Source organism: Podarcis liolepis (genome assembly GCF_965112155.1).
Source record: "Podarcis liolepis genome assembly, chromosome: 4".
Taxonomy (NCBI): Eukaryota; Metazoa; Chordata; class Lepidosauria; order Squamata; family Lacertidae; genus Podarcis; species Podarcis liolepis.
In genome coordinates this window covers 31,712,712-31,731,665 of record NC_139558.1, presented here as the reverse complement: position 1 = coordinate 31,731,665, position 18,954 = coordinate 31,712,712, and the positions used below count along the sequence as shown (strand labels likewise).

Here is an 18,954-nt window from a genome sequence, read left to right as displayed (position 1 = left end):
AGGAGCTAGTTGTGTGATTCTTTGGATCTCAGCCATCGATTCACCACAATGTTGAGTTCCCAATAGCACTGCATTGTGTGTTCACCTGTTCCTTTCATACCCTCTGCTTTAAACAGAACATCTCTTACTCAGCACACACACGTGAAGGAAAAATAATAAACAAATAAATTGTTATGTGAACATCAGGTTCAAGCAAATGGCAACAACTTTTGAATGGTTACCGTGGTGACTAGGACACTTAGCCAGATTTTCATCAGATTCTTGCAACTGTGTCTAATGTCTTAGACTCTTAAGACCATGGGTAGGCAAACTAAGGCCCGAGGGCCAGGGCCAGGCCATTCGCCTTCTAAATCCGGCCCGCAGACGGTCTGGGAATCAGTGTGTTTTTACATGAGTAGAATGTGTCTTTTTATTTAAAATGCATCTCTGGATTATTTGTGGGGCATAGGAATTCGTTCATTATTCCCCCCCCCCAAAAAATACCGGTAGTCCTGCCCCCCACAAGGTCTGAGGGACAGTGGACCGGCCCCCTGCTGAAAAAGTTTGCTGACCCCTGCTTAAGACCTTGCTTGTTAATTACATGCCTTTGCAAAACAGCTTTTTTCATCTCAAAAGTCTGTCCTAAGATGTCATGTTCTCTCTCTGGAACAGGAAAATAACAACAGTGTTGTTGTTTATCTGCCTGTTGTGATTTCCCAAGCTTCATCATCATTATCATCATCATTTATTTATTTATATGCCGCCCATCTGACTGGGTTGCCCTAGCCACTCTAGGCGACTTCCAACAAATTAAAACATCAAACACAGTAAAACATCAAACACTAAAAACTCCCCTATACAGTCATCACCACCCAATGTTTTCTGTGTTTTTTCTCAGACCTGAAGTTTGGCAATTCTTTTTCCGCACAATGCAATTGCAGCACCAGCCTGTCCAGTGTGGGCAGACAAATATAACATCTCAGGGCTTCTGTGCCTTTGATTTAATATCTCCTGTTTGCACGTCTAACCTTGCAACTGCTTCTCCTGCAGAGAATTCCTTACAGATAGCTTTGAAAATCACGTAACTCTTATTTAAAAGTAAATAAGCACTCAATTTCAATGCACCATCAGTGTTTCCCAAACTTGGGTCTTCTGCTGTTGTTTTTGGACTACAATTCCCATCATCCCTGACCACTGGTCCTGTGACCTCTCACTTGAGAGGAGAGAACATCAACAACTTTTCTGTCTGGATTTTCACTGTTTGAAATCTGGCAACCCTAGTATAGGCAGCTTTGGGTAGGTAAGCTTGTGCAATTTTCACTACAGAGCTGGGGAATAATGTGGTACGTGTCCCAAAGTTAAGTTGCGAGGGTGGTAAAAACCTCTGCAATATGTCCTTCTCCCATCATTTTTCTGTACTGAGACTGACTGTGCCCTCATGTGGTAAGACTTGGTATTAGCAGTGGCAGCATGAACTTTTGTTTTCATTAGACCTTCCCCCCCCCCCCCCCGCTGCGGCAAACCTTAAATTCCAAATAAAAACTTGCTGGCAAAAAATGACAGTGTAAGGATGCGTTTGGCTATGGCAGGAAGCTGGACCATAGGTAATGAAATGCACCACAGTTTTAGGAAACTAGTAATACATTACACCTGGGCACTTGCATGATTAAATACATGATGTGTGGGGAAGGATAGTGGGAACTCACTTTGTTGCTGCCCCCAATCTACATATGGGGAAGCAGACATGTGTAGGAGGGCACTTGCTTTATGCAAGTACAGTGGTACCTCAGTTACAGATGCTTCAGGTTACAGACGCTTCATGTTACAGTCTTCGCTGACCCAGAAATAATACCTTGGGTTAAGGACTTTGCTTCAGGATGAGAAAAGAAATTATGTGGCAGTGGCGTGGTGGCAGTGGGAGGCCCCATTAGCTAAAGTGGTGCTTCAGGTTAAGAACAGTTTCAGGTTAAGAACGGACCTCCAGAATGAATTAAGTTCTTAACCTGAGGTACCACTGTATGATTTTCCCCCACCCCATGGCGTGGAACCATGATTGCACTGGAAAGCATAACTCTGCTCTCTCGATTCATATAACTGTTAACGGTGTTAGATTAACCCCCCAAAGAGGGCCATCGTTACATCATGGTACTTTGCGTAGTGAAGCATTGGGCATGCTGAGATTTTGTTTTGCATATATTAATATATACTTTAATTTACAGTACCGGACGACAGCGATTCTGAATCTGATCAAAGCACAGTGCTGAATTTGAAATCCCAAGCAGGAAAAATTCTGAGAGACCAGAGGCTTCAACAGCAGCAGTGTAGGATGGAATGGAAAAACGAAACGGAGAGGAACAACAGAGAGACAGCAAGCCAGGGAAACAGAGGCTTCAGACAACCACTTTTGCCAAGGCCAGCATTTGGCGCACTGAACGAGGAAGAGTCAGCGGAAGATGAAGGACCCGCCAAACCACTCCCACCGCCGCGTTTAATCCGACAGGCTTCAAAAAGGCCTAGTGATAAATCCGAGAATAAACCATATTGAAAGCTGCTAAATGGAGCCATTAACAATGAACAGCAGTGGGAGGCACTTTAAATTGGACAGATGGAGCCATTTAAGTTCATGGGTACTGGTTGGGGATGGGAGGGAAAGAAATCATGTTATTTCACTACGTGAAAAAAACAAAAAACTCTTCACCTTCTGTGGAACCAAATAATGCAACTATTTTGTTTTATATTTTGTTTTTAAACTTCTGCGATGAAGATAAGTTTTATCAGTTAGATACAGTACTTTTGAATGTAAATTGTGTTTTGTGTGTTTGCCAGTGGCAGGTTTGCAGTATAAGTTGCACTAAGAAATTGCACAATGCACTTCTTTTTAAAAGAATTCATCCTCAGAAAGCAATTCTAAGAGTGCCTGATGCACTGAAACACAATTAGGTGTTGCAAACTGTGAAACTGAACAAATGCAGGAGATTAAGGCCGCAGTACAGCCTTTATCATTTTGCCCATGCAATATGGAAGTTGCTTCTGAAACTCAAATTCTAACACTATGTAAAGATGTAAATGGAAAAGCTTTTCTTTCTATTGCCATGCTTTTTACTGTAATAGAAAAGTGGTATGGGAATATACTGCTCTTATGCATTGTCAGAAATGCCCCTCTACTTGATAATTCCAACAACTCTTTGGATTTAGTTGTTGAAACTTATCACTTGAAATATATTAATTTATAAATATATATATGCACTTTTCTGGAGCATTTTGTCATTTTTGTCTTAAACCTACAAAGTTTGAACAAATAAGTAAATGAGCTCATGATTGGATAGTCACCTCAATACGTTGTTTTCAGTCCAAAATTGTTTCGTTTATTGACTTCAAAATTGAATTTGATCCTCTCAGTAGGTTTTATGGATCTGGATTTTATTTCACGGAAAATACAGTTATATTTGCTTAATAAATGAAAAGATATATATACAGAATGGCAAAGTGTGAAATGAAACATAAACTGGATGGGGCTATGAAAAAATATGATTTTGACAAACATTTCCCAAGCAGTTCTAATAGCATAATACATCTTTATTTGGCGGTAAAATGGCTAGTTTTTCCTGTGTTTGTGCTGCAGTAAGTTTATGGATGCTTTGAAAGCAGAACTGCTGAAGTAATACCTAATCTCTAGTGCCATCTGTTGGAAGATACAAAACACAACTTTCTTTTCAGTTTGCTCTGTACCAACACAGAATACTTCATGTTTACACAAAAGTATCAATCATCAGCTAATGGTGATTAAAAGCTCTGTGAGAAGAGTTGATCATTTGAAGACAGAGTCCTATACATACTTACCTTGGAGTAAGCCCCACTGAAGATTGCAGAGTAATGTGGGTAGTTTATGCCTCGCATAACAAATATTTGAGGAACCAGGCAGTGACAAAGTGAGGAAGTCCAAACTCTATACATGTGATGTAACTATTGTTTATCATTTAGTACAAAAATGTTTGTTATTTATAATGTGGCTAAACTACAAGGTTTGCCACCACCACAGGACTCTCGACACAATCACCTCAAACAGCCTTAGGAGTGGTTGGTAATGGTGTGAAAACTCCAATTGATAATCCATATAGCAAGTTGTTCTACAAGTGCCCCTTTAAAATGTGGGGGTTTTTTGGGGGGGGTATTGTTTTTATTTTGATTATATATTTTTGTGCTTTTATATTTTGATTTTGTTCTGTGAATCACTCTGAGACCTCCGGGTATAAGGCGGTATATAAATTCTAATTCTAATAATAATAATAATAATAATAATAATAATAAAAAATAGTGTAAACACTTTACAAGTGTAAATACTCAACACATGGAAGCTGTTTGGAACAGCCTCTGTGTGGGATGTGCAATTTATAGACCAGCAATTATTTTTGCTGAAATAATGAGCAAATAGACAACAATAACTGACGACAAGCAGAAAAGGTGGACATTCTTTTCCCTTTTATTTCCAGTTACCAACATTGTTATGTAATTCCAAGAGCTCTTAACTTTCAAGAGAACAATGCGAAGCCATTTTAAACTGCCTTCCAATGAAGTACAATGCATCCCTGAGGGACTCTTTTTACAGATGTTCTTTGTCCCAAATGCTCCACAGATACGAGAAATGATTCCTAAATGTTTATTCTGCTACATCATGTAAGTAGTTAAGATTGTTTTCTGAGCTCGCAGTTTCAAAAGAAACTTTGCAGACCAGTTTTGAACTGTGAGCAGGTAAATGTTCATACGCACATTTCCCTAGGAATTGAGCCTCTTCCTGGACGGCACTAAAGCAAGCAAAGGTTCCTAAGAACAGAATGCATCTACGCTTGGGCAGAGGTACTTAACCAGCTCCCAACTCACCACCTCTTTGCTCTGATCCCCAATCTCACCACAGCTACTCTCACATGCTTTGAAATTCTAGCCTCAAATTTTATGACAAATGCAACTGGACTTTCATTTGGAGGGTGTGGAGAGTAAAAGCAGAAGAGGTGCAACCTGGAATGCAGAAGCAGCAGGCAGAAAAAATGTTCAACATCATCCCTTGCCAACCGGCTTTTCGGGATGGTGAGGCCATCAAGGTTCATTTCCTTGCTTTTGTGTGCAATATGTAGTTAGGCCCTAAATAAATACGCTTAGAATTGCAGCCTTAGTACGGATGACAATTCTATCTTGCCTGTTTTGTAAATGCATCACATTTTTTTCTTATCTGTTTTATTAAATGAGTGCAGCCTACCAAGCGTTCTTGTTTTTGCTGCTTCCCTCAGATTGCAGTCCACAATATGCATTAATCTTAGTGGGACCAAGTTGTCCAAGCCTGTGCCAGTGCCATTTTAACTAAAAAGCAGGCCATATTTCATTATATTTCAGCTGGAGTTGATTGGACAATTGTTTCTATTTCAAGCAGCTGATCAAAGACGGACGAATACAAAACAGGGACATCCCTATCTATATATTTTTGAAGCAAGCTCCATCTACTTGTTTTCAAAAAGGCATACCGTTAGTTTAAGGTTTGTGGCTCTTGAGGTTTGAGTTACATGTAATACAGATTCCAGCTTCAATGCTCTCATGTTACATCACATTATTACACTTGGTACGAAACCAATGCTCCTGACAAACCTGACCAGGTAATTCCTCCAAGCCCCCAAACTCAACAACAAAATTGCTGCCAAGCAAGTTAAAACTCTCTTTTAAATATGTGGCCGCCGTCACAAGCCTCCTTTAAGGATGTCTGCTGCAGAGAGCAGCCTTTCCCCATTCCTGTACTATTTCAAGTATAAAGGAAACATGCATTCCTTGAAACACAACACTTCAGTAAACCATAATAAAGAGGAAACGACTTGCTTAGGATGTCCTGTAGCAAAGGAGGAGGTAGGAAACTCCTTGAAAACCCCCAATATGGACTCTTCCTGCTTTTGAGTCTTTGCTGCGGCTTTGTAAACCCCACAGCTGATGACCCTGAGTGGTAGTATTCTTCCCAAGTCAAAAGCACATTTGTCATTAAGGTCCCCTTCCCCAGTAAGTGTTCAGTGTTAGAATTGTTCCAAACCAAGATGGCACAACTAGTAGAACACCACCTTTAATAATTGCATGTTAACTAAAGATTCATTCCTCTGCAAACATATACAAGGACCACAGCCCTGCAGAAAGTCCAAACCTTGCCCTGCATCTTCTGGCAACGATGTGTGAGGCCTGAAGGAAGTCTGCCCCACATTTTGAGATCTAACTGGACCACAGCAGAAATGGATAACATCTCTTCCATTCTCCGTTTTTCTTTTGGAATGACACCAGATACCTGGAGTCAGGCTCTTAGTCCTATTGTCATACTTGTTTTTAAAATACCTACACCAGGATTTTAATCACAATTTAAAATTATTTGAATAGATGTAATGTTCAGCAACTTTCCCTTTGCACTACAACCAGCTGTGTGAATTAACGCCCCTTCACCAGCCTCAAATTTACCTGTTAAGTTTACTGGTCAGGATGAAAGATAAGGGAACTGTTCTTTCCTTGACGCTATAGTGTTTCGTTATAAAGCGTCCCAACAACAGTCCTCCTGAACCCTTAACATTTTCATTTCTCTCAGTTGTGTTGCTTTTTTAAGTAGCAGCACTAACAGCTTATCTTATTTTAACTCTGGCGCCCCTGATGACTGTGTATCGGGATTTGTTGAGGACCATGATGAGAACAGCTATAAATCCCAACAGGCCCCCAAGAATGGGGGGCCCACAAGGGCTGAACTCCTGGGCGATTCCTGACAGAAGAGGGGAAAGTATGCGGCCGATGGCCGAGACCGACTGACCGACACCTATGAGCATACCACTGGCGTGGTCCCCCCCCAAAGTCAGCTCGAGGTCAGTAATGCAAGTACGTCCGATGGTGGTCGAAAATGCTAAGAAGGTGGAGGACAGGACCACTGCCCATACGTTCTTCGAGAGAGAATATATCATCGTGAGCACGCAGGTGAAGATGGTGGACCGCAGTAAGATGGCGTAGGTGTTGTGCTTATATAGTCTTGTAATTGGTCCGAGCAGAAAGCCGGCAGCCACTCCAAGCGCGCTGCTGTAGCTTATGAGGTAACCGGTGAGTTTAGGTTTGATCCCAAACCTCTCTTCAAGTGCCAAGACAAAATTGCTATGGTAAAGCATGACTGCGATCGACATCAGTAGCCGTACCAGGAAGACGTCCCGCAGATCGGAACGGGTAATGCTGCGAATCCTCTTCAACACAGAGACAACCTGAGCCCAAGAGGTCTGGGGGTGTGTACTGTTCCTTGTGGCTTCGCGGGATAGAGGGTCCTTCTGCAAGCTGAGCTTTGCCACTGGTAAGGGACTGCCTTTTAATGGGTTAATAATGCTCCAGTCGTTACCATGCTTTTTCTTTTCGAGCCATAGCAGAATCCAGAAAAGACCTGCAAAGGAAATTGAGACACCTTTACAAATCAAGGCTGTGCTGCCCGTTTTCTGGAAATAACCTAGTAGCCATCAAAATGTATTACACAGGCCCAACGTAAGATGGAGCCAAACTTTGGGGGCAAAGCAGAGAAACTGTTGTGGCAACATATGCACGCCACAACCAAGCACACTTCTTCAGATTTATACCCAGAACAAACTTAGTTGGTCTCTAAGGTGCTACTGGACAATTTTCTAATTTATTTTGACTGTGTCAGACCAACACTACCTGAATCTATTACATTGGCTACAACAGAATGCTGCCTATGGAGATCTGACAATTACTTGTAGGGCAAATGGATGTCATCTGGCCAAAATGGCACAGGGGACCAAATGGGGAGGGTCTGTGAGCAGTAGGTTCCCCATCCGTCATTGATGCAACTGTTGCAGTCGGTCAATAAATATACAAAAGACTGATAACAACAACAACATTTATATTGTAAAAGGAGGGGCATCAAGAGAAAAATATCAAGCAACATACCAGCATTCAAGATGAAGATGGAAGCACAGATGAAAGCTGTGATATAAAAGCCCCCCTCGAGCTCCGTAAGGTAACCTCCAACAACAGGCCCCAGAATGAAACCAATACTGGCAGCGGCGTTGAAATGTCCTATTACTCGGAGGCGGTCCTTCTCAGAAACCAAGTCAGAGATGAGAACTTTGGAAACTGAGTGTGTGTGTTTGAAAATACCTAGAAACGAACGAGAAATGTGTTTAGAGAAGAAATTTACTTAGAGAAGTGCAGGTCCCAAACTGTCAAACCCATGTCATAAAGGCAGCAGAGAAGCAAAGAAAAGTTGAAAATGCAATAAAATTTTCTTTTCAGTTTCTAGCTTGGGCTAGTCACACTTCTCTGAAGTCTCTCAGCCTCACTCACCTCATAGAATGTGTGTTGTCGGGGAGGAAGGGAAAAGGAGATTGTTAGCTGCTTTGAGACTCCTTAGGGTAGTGATAAAGCAGAATATCAAATCCAAACTCTTCTTCTTCCTCCTCCCCAGAAGTGACTAATTGTGTGATCATTTTAAAGCTGGGCATTAGTGTTACGAGAAGAAAATCACAGATACTTAAGATTATTTTTAAGACAAAATTAAATCAAATAGCTTTTATTGTGAAACTATAATATCAGCCTTAAAAATATTGCAATTCATGGTTTCTATCACATTTTTATTCTGCCTTTCCCTCAAATCCTCACAAAGGCCCTGTGAGGAAGGTTCAGCTGAGCTTGCGTGCGACAGGTCCAAAAGTAACTAACCAGCCTCCTGAGTGAAGATTTGAACCCGGATCTCCCTGGTGCCCTTTACCCACTAGGATGTACTTTTTGCAACTGACTGCTGTTTCTGTTCTTGTTTAGAGATTTCCTATACCTTTAGGAAACAGCCGGCGGGAGATACTTTGCAATGTTGCTAGCTTTACTACAGGGCTGGAGGACAAGATGCTCCCACTTTGCTAACGAATGACGCCATAATGAAATTAAAAGGTTGCATTTTGGGAACTTTTGACTGTGGCAACAACAACAACAACAAATGTAAGCTACCCTAGGAGGGGTTTTTTTTGAAGGATAAAGCTATCCTAAAAGTAAGAACAGCCCTACACTGAATAATTCTATCACTCGTAGCAAGAATGGGCATACCATGGCCCTCGTTTCAAATCTTGTCCCTTAATTAAAATGGGAGAGATATGGCTTTTCCACTGGGGGAAAATGGTATTAAAAGTGCTTAACTGGCTCTATTACATATAATGCATTTAACTCTTCAGAATTTGTGCTTCTCAGAAGTAAGAGGAATGAACTATGCTATGATTATCCACTACTGATTGAAAGATGAACTGAGCTCGGGTATGAATAGCCAAGCAGCTACTTACCCACAAAAATCCGGGCAACAGCAAATAAAACCACATTGTTGGAGACACTAAGCATAAAATAACCCAATGCGCTGAAGATAATGCAGACAAGTAGGCAATAAGGTCTTCCCACCACATCACTCCAGGATCCCTGGATAATACAGAAGGAGCCTGTTCAAATCAACACAGCTGCCTACTTCCTATTTCCATGGAATTATAAATAACATTAATTGAAGGGGTGGGGTTGTTGCTCAACCCTTTTCATTAATGCGTTCTGATAATAATTTCACTCTCTTAACATAGTGTGACAATAACAGTTAAGCTAAATAAAGAAGTTGATATTTTAGATAGATAGTGGCACTGACTGGTACTGAACACGGGTATGATTACAAACGTAAAAATGTGTTTTGTGATATCTGGTTTGAACAAGCAATTTTTGCTTGGGTTGGTGTTGGTGTTGGAGCTATAGAAAAGGAGGGGGAGACATAAACATTTGGTTATAGTCTGGGATTAAGGGGGGGGGGGAGGAAGAACCTAAATGCCACCATTTAGGGACCCCATCCTGTAAAAGCTAAAGAACCGCATGGCATTTCCCTGATGTATTAGATAATTTTCTAGAACTGCAGTAACAACAATAAATAAGTAAAGTCCAGCTACAGAAAGGGCAGCTTCTTATTTTGAAGTACATGCGGAAATTTCAAAATTAATCTGACGTAATGGTTTAATTACTCTGTTGTCTCCAAAAATAAAGGCAGCCCAAGAGGCTACCTATAATGCACAACAAATTGCTTTTGAAATTGAGGAGTTTCAAATACAGTTTGCCATGTGGTGGTCATTTGTTGAACAACAATGGAAGCTCCCCTACGTTTGTTTAGCAGACAGGGGTCCACTGTCCCTCAGACCTTCTCAGGGTCCGGAATATATTTTGGAAAAAGAAAATGAACGAATTCCTATGCCCCACAAATAACCCAGAGATGTATTTAGAATAAAAGGACAAATTCTACTCATGTAAAAACACGCTGATTCTCGGACCGTCCACGGGCCGGATTTAGAAGGCGATTCAGGTGGATCCGGCCCCCGGGCCTTAGTTTGCCTACCCATGGAGCTCTTAGATGCCAGCTCTGTCACTATGCATCCCACTCAAAAAATACACTTTTAATTTGATCAGTTTTTATCACATCACTTCCACAGCATATGTATGTACTGTCGCACTAACCTTATGGGACAGGCTCAGCTGAGAGATACTGACTTACTCACAGCGACCCAATAAGCTAAAGAGTTCAACAAGAAATTGAAGCTGGAATGCCTGTATTTAAATGCAACATTCTATCTACTGCACCACACTATTCCAGACATTAAAAATGGTGACCAAACTTACCACTAAGGTACTGGAAATGAGCTGCAGAACGCCATATAAAGATCCTAAAAGTGAAGGAAGCATTTTTAAAAATCAGAGTAGAATTATAACTTCATAGACTTTTTAAAAAAACCTTTATGTATGCAATTCTAACTTTTATTTATGCAATTTACCAGCTTTTACACACACGTCATACGTTATGCACCACTTATCTCTTTTCCTAAGACCTCCCAATCCATCTCTCTGTGTCATTCTAGGGAAATCTGGATCTGAGGCGTATCCTGATATTCCACCCATTATCATCTAAAGTCTTCCTTTTTTATGTTATCTGCTGCTCATATGTTAACTCGTACTTGTAAGTTGAATTGCATATTGTACCCTCTAAGATAATCTCCAAAACACCTCCACTCTTCTCCTTAACTCATCCTTATTCCTTAGTTTCCTGGTCATGATTACTAGTTCTATGTATTCTATCAATTTGTTCCTTTGTGTGTATCTCTTCTCCCGCCCCCCGTTTGTTTGCATATATGATTCTAGCTGGTGCGGTTGCGTACAAAAAGATATTGAGTGCCTTTTGAAGATTTTCAATGAAGGGGGAAAATATATCCTGACTTGTTCCAGCTGTAAAATTTGACTCACTGACATTTCCGGCTAGGTAATTAAAATATTTTCTGCAATACTTGGGGTTTGATGCCAGACAAATCTGTGTGGGGTTGCCTTCCCACAAATTCGTGTGGGAAGCTTGAACCCACTGCTTGAGCCCAATGGAACTCTGCAGCCATGGAACATTTAACCAATCAGGAACATTCTATGAACCAATGCCATTTTAACACACCTTTCCTAACATGGTGCCCATCAGATTTAGAGACAGCAACTCCCATTAACCCCGTCTAACATGGTCAAGGGCCAGGGTTGATGAGAGTTGCAGTTCAACAACACCTGGAGGGCCACGACTTATCTGCTCTTGATTCAGACATGGTCAGCAGATGGCAGCTGATCTTAAGAGGCCATGACAGGATGCAGTTTGTACTGGGCAAGTGCAGTGCATAGTTACATATACCAAAGGCCAGAATTGTGCACAGCAAAACTTTCAGAACTTTGAGAAATAGCATGTTTCTGAATTGTACTAAAATAAACGCTTCCAGATATATTGTTTTCGTTTGAATTTGCAACAATTTGGAAAAAGGTCATTGAAGCGTATCACCTGTCTACTAGCAACAAGGAGTGCATGAAGGCATGGAATTCCACTAATGTGAGTGAGCAAATTGGTGGAGAAGGGGTGGAGCAAACATAGCACAAAGCCAAGAAATCACAAGAAAAAGGAAGCCCCCCTTCTCTATATACAGCATACAAATCAGCAGGCTGCTGCAGGCTGGTAACTTTTGTAGGTTTATTTATGAGACAAGTTCAATTTGGATCAGAGTTCTCTTTGGTGGCAATGCAATGGAACGGTATAGTAGACTGGAAGTTTTACAGTAAAGTAAGAACTCCTTGGCTTGTATTTGAACACAATAAAGGCAAACCACTGACATTCTTACTGCATAATTAAGTGGTTTGTAATGTGTTGAGTCCTTAGTTATAAACTCAGGGTTTGATTTTGGGGTCTCCTGATGCTGACATGCATAAAGCAGTTTAGAATAAGTTCAATTTGACTTGCACATGGGAATAAAAATAGTGTGAAAACAGTGGTGAGAAAGAAAAAAAGAAATCGTCTTCAATAAGTTAGAGCACAGCTACACCAGTGCAAATTACTGGAATAGGTTCAGGAGAAAAAGAAGCATTTCTTCACATAAAACATACGAATTTCACTATCATAAGCTGTGGTGATGGCCATCAACTAAGCATACTCAAGCTGCAGTTCTAAGGAAGGGGAGGCAAGCCCCAGAGATTGACTGCCTTAGACAAAGCTCTCATTGGGGCTCTTATCAGCAGAGTGGAAACAAAGGCAGAGGAGCACTTTTGCATTTTTCTGCGCTTTTTCTGGTTGTTTTTTTTTTTAAACCAACCAACCAACCATTTCCCTCCCACTGGAAACTGTAGGAAATTCACAAAGTTTTCTAAATATCTCCCCAGTTTGGGAACATCCTGGGTTGCTAATATGGTTTGGATCCAGGCCAATTCCTGGTCTTGCCCAACATGCCCCCAAACTGTTTCCAACATCCCCCCCCCACCTGCCTTTGGCTCTACCAATGCCAGAGCTCTGGTGGTAGTTAGATGTTTCTACAAAAGGGAGGATCCAACATTGGCTCTGAAGTTCGAGATGGAGTTCTGAGATATTATATGACTCCCGGCATGTTCTCGGTAGGATTCTTCCTTACAGATTTAATATCTAAACAGCAGTCGTAGTGGATTTCCCCCCTATGGTATAATTAAGCCCAGCTTCTTCCCGCCTTACTAGTAACATAATGCAAAATGTAAATGACAACTGGTTTAGTCATTAGACTTTCTGTTTCTTTTATGATAATCACAAAGGGTGATATCCAACTATGTAATGCTTGGAGAAGACCCAGTGAAATAAAGGGACTTGCCCACGTGACTTTAGTGTGTGGGCAGCTGGTATGGGAGGGAAGGTACAGTGGTGCCTCGCAAGACAAAATTAATTCGTTCCGCAAGTTTTTTCTTCTTGCGAGTTTTTCATCTTGCGAAGCACGGTTTCCCATAGGAATGCATTGAAAATCAATTAATGCGTTCCTATGGAAACCGCTTGCCAGGCTGGCGGTGCGGAGAAGGGCTTTTCTCCCCACCGCAAGCCTTCAGGACAGGTACGGGAACAGAGGGGAAGGGGCGCAGCGCTTCTCCTCTGTTCCCGGGGCTTGCGGTGGGAGGAGGGTTTTTCCTCCCCACCGCCAACATTCAGAACAGCATTCTGAATGTTGGCGGTGGGAAGGAAAACCCTCCTCCCACCGCAAGTCTTCAGGACAGCCATCCGAAGGCTGGCGCGGGGAGAAGGGCTTTTCTCCCCACCGCCAGCCTTCGGAGGAGCCTTCCGAAGGCTGGCTCGGGGAGAAGGGCTTTTCTCCCCACCGCCAGCCTTTGTAGGAGCCTTCCGAAAGCTGGCGCGGGGAGAAGGGCTTTCCGCCCCACCGCCAGCCTTTGGAGGAGGTCCGAGGACAGTGGGGAAGACGCGCTGCGCTTCCCCGCTGTCCCGGAGATTTCCCTATGGGCTTTCGTCTTGCGAAGGAAGCCCATAGGGAAATTCGTTTTGCGAAGCGCCTCCAAAACGGAAAACCCTTTCGTCTAGCGGGTTTTCCGTCTTGCGAGGCGTTCGTCTTGTGGGGCACCACTGTATTCCTTCAAATACTTAGGTCCCAACCAATTTAGGGCTTTAAAAAGAAGCACCAGCACTTTAAATTGGGCCCAGAAGTCAATACACAGCCAGAGAAGTTCTATGGTTGGCAAGATATGATGCAAACAATCAAAACTGTGGTCAGCACAACCTGCACTAAATGAAGTTTCAAACCATTTTCATAGAGAACACAGTGTATAATGCTTTGCAGTACTTCAGGTGGGATGTAACAAGCGTATGGGTAACTATGGCCAGACTATCTGCGTCCAGAAGTCTCAGCTGGACACACCAACCCAAACTGCTGAAAGGCACTGTGTGCTAAAGGCTTTCAAGTAAGTCAGTTGTTCAAGAGCCAGCCTTGTGATGTCACAGACAGACTTTCAAGAAAAGGCCCTCACAGCTGGCTGCTTAGCAGGGTATAGGGAAGTCTTTCATCTTCTATCTCGAGGTCCATTAACAACTGTTGCTAACGTAAATGACAACTTGCACATTTTTATACCGGAAGCTTCTGAGTGAGACCCTGCTGCTTCGGACTGGCTGGTTTCCACAGCCTTTCGCTGAAAAGGAAGGCACACTTCCTCCAATTGCTTACAAGGTTAGATGATGTGCTCACCTACCACTCCTGCAACTGTTGGGCTTGCTCCTATAGACTTGATGTGAAGGCTTAATAAGGGGACAATCATGCTGACACCAAAGAAATCCTGGAAACAGACAACACAGATTTTCAGCGACTTAAGCATATATATACCCAGGCCAGTTATGCACTGTGATGTACAGTTATGTATTGCCACTGTAATTTCACAGCAACTTTTGCACAACACAGAACTTGCTTTTGCTTCACGTTCTATTGTTGCGTCCCAAGGAAAGGACCTGTCCCGGTAATATAAAACAAATATGACTACACTTGCTTATAAAACTCCCATTTAAGGGATACTTCTGGACTATGGGGGTGGGGAGGGTGTGCAAATTATGTGGCATGCTTGCTGAATGTAGTGTGTACACCTAATGGTGTACGCCATTAGGATTTTAGGCCTGAAGGAACTCTTCAAGACAGCATTGTGCATCATTTCACTTACAGATGTGATAAACTAGCCCTACTGCATCTGAGGGCAGGGGGCTGTCCTGCTCATTCTGCAGTGGCATGGCCCTGGACATGTGCCCCCCAAATCATCCCTGGTGGTACCACTGTACCATTTGATTAATTTTCAATTACAATCCAATAATAGCCTCATTATAACAACACCAAATTGTAATAGTTACTTATACCAATCATTCAAATGCTGAATTATATAACTTAGGCGCCCCCCCTACCCCGCATGCTAGATTTGATGGTTTGATGACTTTTCTTTATTTCTGCGTTCCAAACGGCTGTGTACATTTGGTGCTTATGGCCATAGCTGTCAACCTTCCCTTTTTTTGCGGGAAATTCCCTTATTCCAGCGCCCTTTACTGCTGCTATCCCGGATTGTTAGATATCCCATAGACAGGTGAGGCTGCTGATCCCTTATTTTCAAATCTGAAAGTTGACAGCTATGCTTATGGCATGTGCGCATGCACATGAAAGCTCATATCAATAACAAACTTAGTTGGTCTCTAAGGTGCTACTGAAGGAATTTTATTTTTTATTTTGTTCCTAAAACGTTGTCATTCCTAGCCAGCAGGGCCAGTGGTCAGGGACGATGGGGGGAAACTAGTCCAAAAGCAGGTGGGAGACCCAAGTTTGGGGAAGAAAATACTGCTTTTTTAGTTGCAGGCTTTATAGCTGGCGAGGAGCCAGCGGTGCAGTGCGCGCGCGCGCCTCTGAACATGTGCAGAGTGCATTCTCCTCGGGAGGCACGAGTTCAAGATGGGTGTTTTTTTCTGAGAAAGAGGTCTCTCCTCTCTCCCCGACCCCCTCAGGGGGCTTCGCCTGCCGGCCCCGGGGTCTCCCCCGGCCTCCTTGCCCGCCGAGGCCCAGCTCACCAGGAAGCCCACGGCGTAGAGGCAGAGGACGAAGCGGCTGGGCCAGGCGACCCCTCCGCCGCCGCGCAAGGTCGACGTCGACGGCACCGAGGGCAACCGCAGCGGCGTCGCCGCCACTACCACCTCCTCTTCGGCCGACTCCGCCTCCGTCTCGGCCCCCCGCGCGTCGAAGGGGCCGCCCAGCAGCGCCGGCGGCACCCGGTCCCTGCCGCGCCTCCCATGCGCCATGCGAGGGCGGAGGAGCCGCGGCGACCAGGAAACGGGGAGACACAACCGGCACAGCGGCCGGGAGAACAGCGGGGAGGCTCCGCCGGGGAGCGGCAGCCGCTCCGCCCCGCCCCCGGAAGGCGGGGCCTAAGAGAGGTTCCGCGCCTGCGCAGCGCCGGCTCGGCGTTCTGAGGGGAATCGTCATTCGCTTGTGAGGAGAGGGAAGGAGAGGATGGGCGGGGCATATAGGCTCGTCAGGGTTTTTTGCCGAACTTGGGTCGCATAACCTCCCATCAATCCCGACTACAGGTCCTGCTAGCTAACGGGACGATGGGAGTTGTAGTCCGGTGTTGCCTCAAACTTGGAGCTGCCGTCGTCGTCGGCCTACAACTCCCATCGTCCCTGACCTGGTCGCTAGGGATGATGGGAATTGTAGTCTCTGGAGAACCCCACGCTGGGCTAAATAAGCTTCATTTCAGCAAGAGGTTGGACTCGGTGACTCTCGTCATCCTTTCCAGCGCTAAAGTTCTGTGACAGAAATACTTTTGTAAAATAAAAATAAAAAAAACCTCTCTCACAGCTTTGTGACATTTCGGCTGGATGACCTAATAAAGTTGGCTTTGGAGTGTTTTGTCAAATCCATTATCCTGATTTTTGATTAAAGAAAAAGGGCGTATTTATCCTCATGGATTATATATCAAACTGCAAGATTTTTAGTGGGGGCAATTAGAATAAGATCTATTATTTGATTGTGGATGTAAAACCCCAAAATGTATATTCTGTAGTTAAGTTTTTACCTCTGTCTTCAGTACATTTTATTTTATTTTATTGCTGATGCAAATAAAGATTCTTAGGATTCTGATTCAAACTGCAATCAAAGAAGAACCCCTTGTTCTTCTGGATGGTAACAGAAATGTGTTAAGGAATGTGATTGGTGTGCATAGGTGTACCACCAGTCTTAAGGACGAAGCAAATGTGGCTTAAGTTTCCTAGTCGGATTGAAGCTTATATTCATTCTTATATTGCCCTATCTTTGCTGAACAGCAACACACAGTCATAGTTCTCTTTCTAGGCATGACCTCTTGACATTACTGGTTCCTTTTCTGAAGCTTGACTCTGTCACGAGCTCACTGTATACATTTTTTTTAGAAAGCACATTTAAAGTGCCCACTAGCAAATAACCCTTGCAATTGTTGTTTACCCTGCACAGAGCTACAGTTCTCAGCACCCTTAACTAATCCCAGTTCCCAGGATTCTTTGGGTGTGTGTGGACTGGCCTTAAATGCATGGTGTTTAGGCAGCCTGGGCAATTGCAATCTAAGGATCAACCTGGGCCAGTGCCAGCTTTATGTACAGTGGCACCTCGGGTTACATATGCTTCAGGTTACATACTCCGCAAACCCAGAAATAGTGCTTCAGGTTAAGAACTTTGCTTCAGGATGAGAACAGAAATCGGGCTCCGGCGGCGTGGCAGTAGCAGGAGGCCCCATTAGCTAAAGTGGTGCTTCAGGTTAAGAACGGTTTCAGGTTAAGTACGGACCTCCGAAACAAATTAAGTACTTAACCTGAGGTACCACTGTATAAGCTAAACAAGCTATAGCTCAGGGCCCCACTCTCTTGGGCCCCCCCAAAATATTAAAGAAAAAACCCCCCTGGATGTATATTTCCAAAATATTAGATTAAAAAACAAATAAAATAAAACCTACATATGCAACAGTGTTTTGTGTTGTGTAGGCTCCTATTTGTTATGTGCAAATGGCTTTAGATACCTATTAGGTCCATAAATTACCATATAGGATATATTCAACACAAAAAAACAGCGATAATTTGTTGTTGACGAAGGACAGCTGGACATATAAAGGGCCCCATTACCTTCAGTAGTTTGGGTCCTCATCAAACCTAAATCCGGTCCTGACTGGATGCCGAGCAAAGCGGTATTGTGAACATATCCTCAGTCTGGATCCAATTTATGATGTTCAGTTGAGCTTTCTTCAACATAAGCCTGCATATAGGATTGCAACGGAAAGATAGGCACAATATGCCAGATCGAACCCCAGGAAACGCAAAGTGTGTGTATGGTTAACCAAACATATATTTGGCCCAGTAACTTCTCCATTAAGAAAAAAAATCTGAATCTTAAAAGATTTTATCTTTATCAGGGGAGCGAATAATTGTTTCCATAAGGCTGGAGGCCATGGCTGTAAAGGCTACGATTTATTTCTTACAACGAAACATCAGGGCTTAATTTTAGTGTAAGAGATGCCACTGCGAGATTTCCCACAAAGATTCATGAGGTGGGCAGTGTTTATTTTGTTAGTTTCCTAAGTATGAAACAGCGACCTCTGAAAGTGAATTGCACAGCTTTCGAAGAATGGAATTCTAAAAGTTTTACAAAATGGCAGGACGTGGGCGCTAGGTAGAGAGTAACCGTGGTGGACATTGTAGGAGAGTCATAGGAAGTTGTTTTGCCCCCCCCCCCCAGTTTATTGCAATTGTACGTTCCGTTTCCTAAAAGGTCTAAACTTTCACAAAGGAGATAAAAACATTGCCATCACTTCCACTGATTCAGGGATACTGAATATGCCTGAAATGCTCTTATTTAGATATTTAGATGTTCAATATATATATATTTATATGTAACAAAGCAGTTAACACATGTGAGCCTTAGTAAAGGTAAAGGTACCCCTGCCTGTACGGGCCAATCTTGCCAGACTCTAGAGTTGTGCGCTCATCTCACTCTATAGGCCGGGAGCCAGCGCTGTCCGCAGACACTTCCGGGTCACGTGGCCAGCGTGACAAGCTGCATCTGGCGAGCCAGCGCAGCACACGGAACGCCGTTTACCTTCCCGCTGGTAAGC

General features: G+C 43.3%; 2 protein-coding genes across 5 annotated transcripts in view; one reads left to right on the top strand and one right to left on the bottom strand.

The window, feature by feature from the left end:
* Positions 1–3,235, top strand: part of SLC9A2 (solute carrier family 9 member A2) — a 28,361-nt gene extending 25,126 nt beyond the window's left edge. Inside the window, exon 12 of the mRNA XM_083501469.1 lies at positions 2,199–3,235. Coding sequence (XP_083357595.1) covers positions 2,199–2,524 — 326 coding nt within the window. The 3' untranslated portion in view covers positions 2,525–3,235. The remainder of the gene's footprint in view (positions 1–2,198) is intronic.
* A 1,208-nt stretch (positions 3,236–4,443) lies between these two features.
* On the bottom strand, positions 4,444–16,319 carry MFSD9 (major facilitator superfamily domain containing 9). Of its 4 annotated transcripts, none has more exons than XM_083501510.1 (6): positions 15,890–16,319; positions 14,541–14,628; positions 10,663–10,706; positions 9,306–9,435; positions 7,927–8,136; positions 4,444–7,405 (listed from the first exon to the last, which is right to left on the bottom strand). In XM_083501510.1, the coding sequence occupies exons 1-6, from the start codon at positions 16,115–16,117 to the stop codon at positions 6,615–6,617; spliced, it is 1,491 nt and encodes a 496-aa protein (XP_083357636.1). In that variant the 5' UTR covers positions 16,118–16,319; the 3' UTR covers positions 4,444–6,614. The 4 variants fall into 4 exon arrangements, with proteins under 4 accessions (XP_083357636.1, XP_083357633.1, XP_083357635.1 ...); XM_083501507.1 differs by having other exon boundaries at positions 14,545–14,628; positions 15,890–16,316; XM_083501509.1 differs by lacking the exon at positions 9,306–9,435 and having other exon boundaries at positions 15,890–16,316.
* Between the last annotated feature and the right edge of the window lie 2,635 nt (positions 16,320–18,954).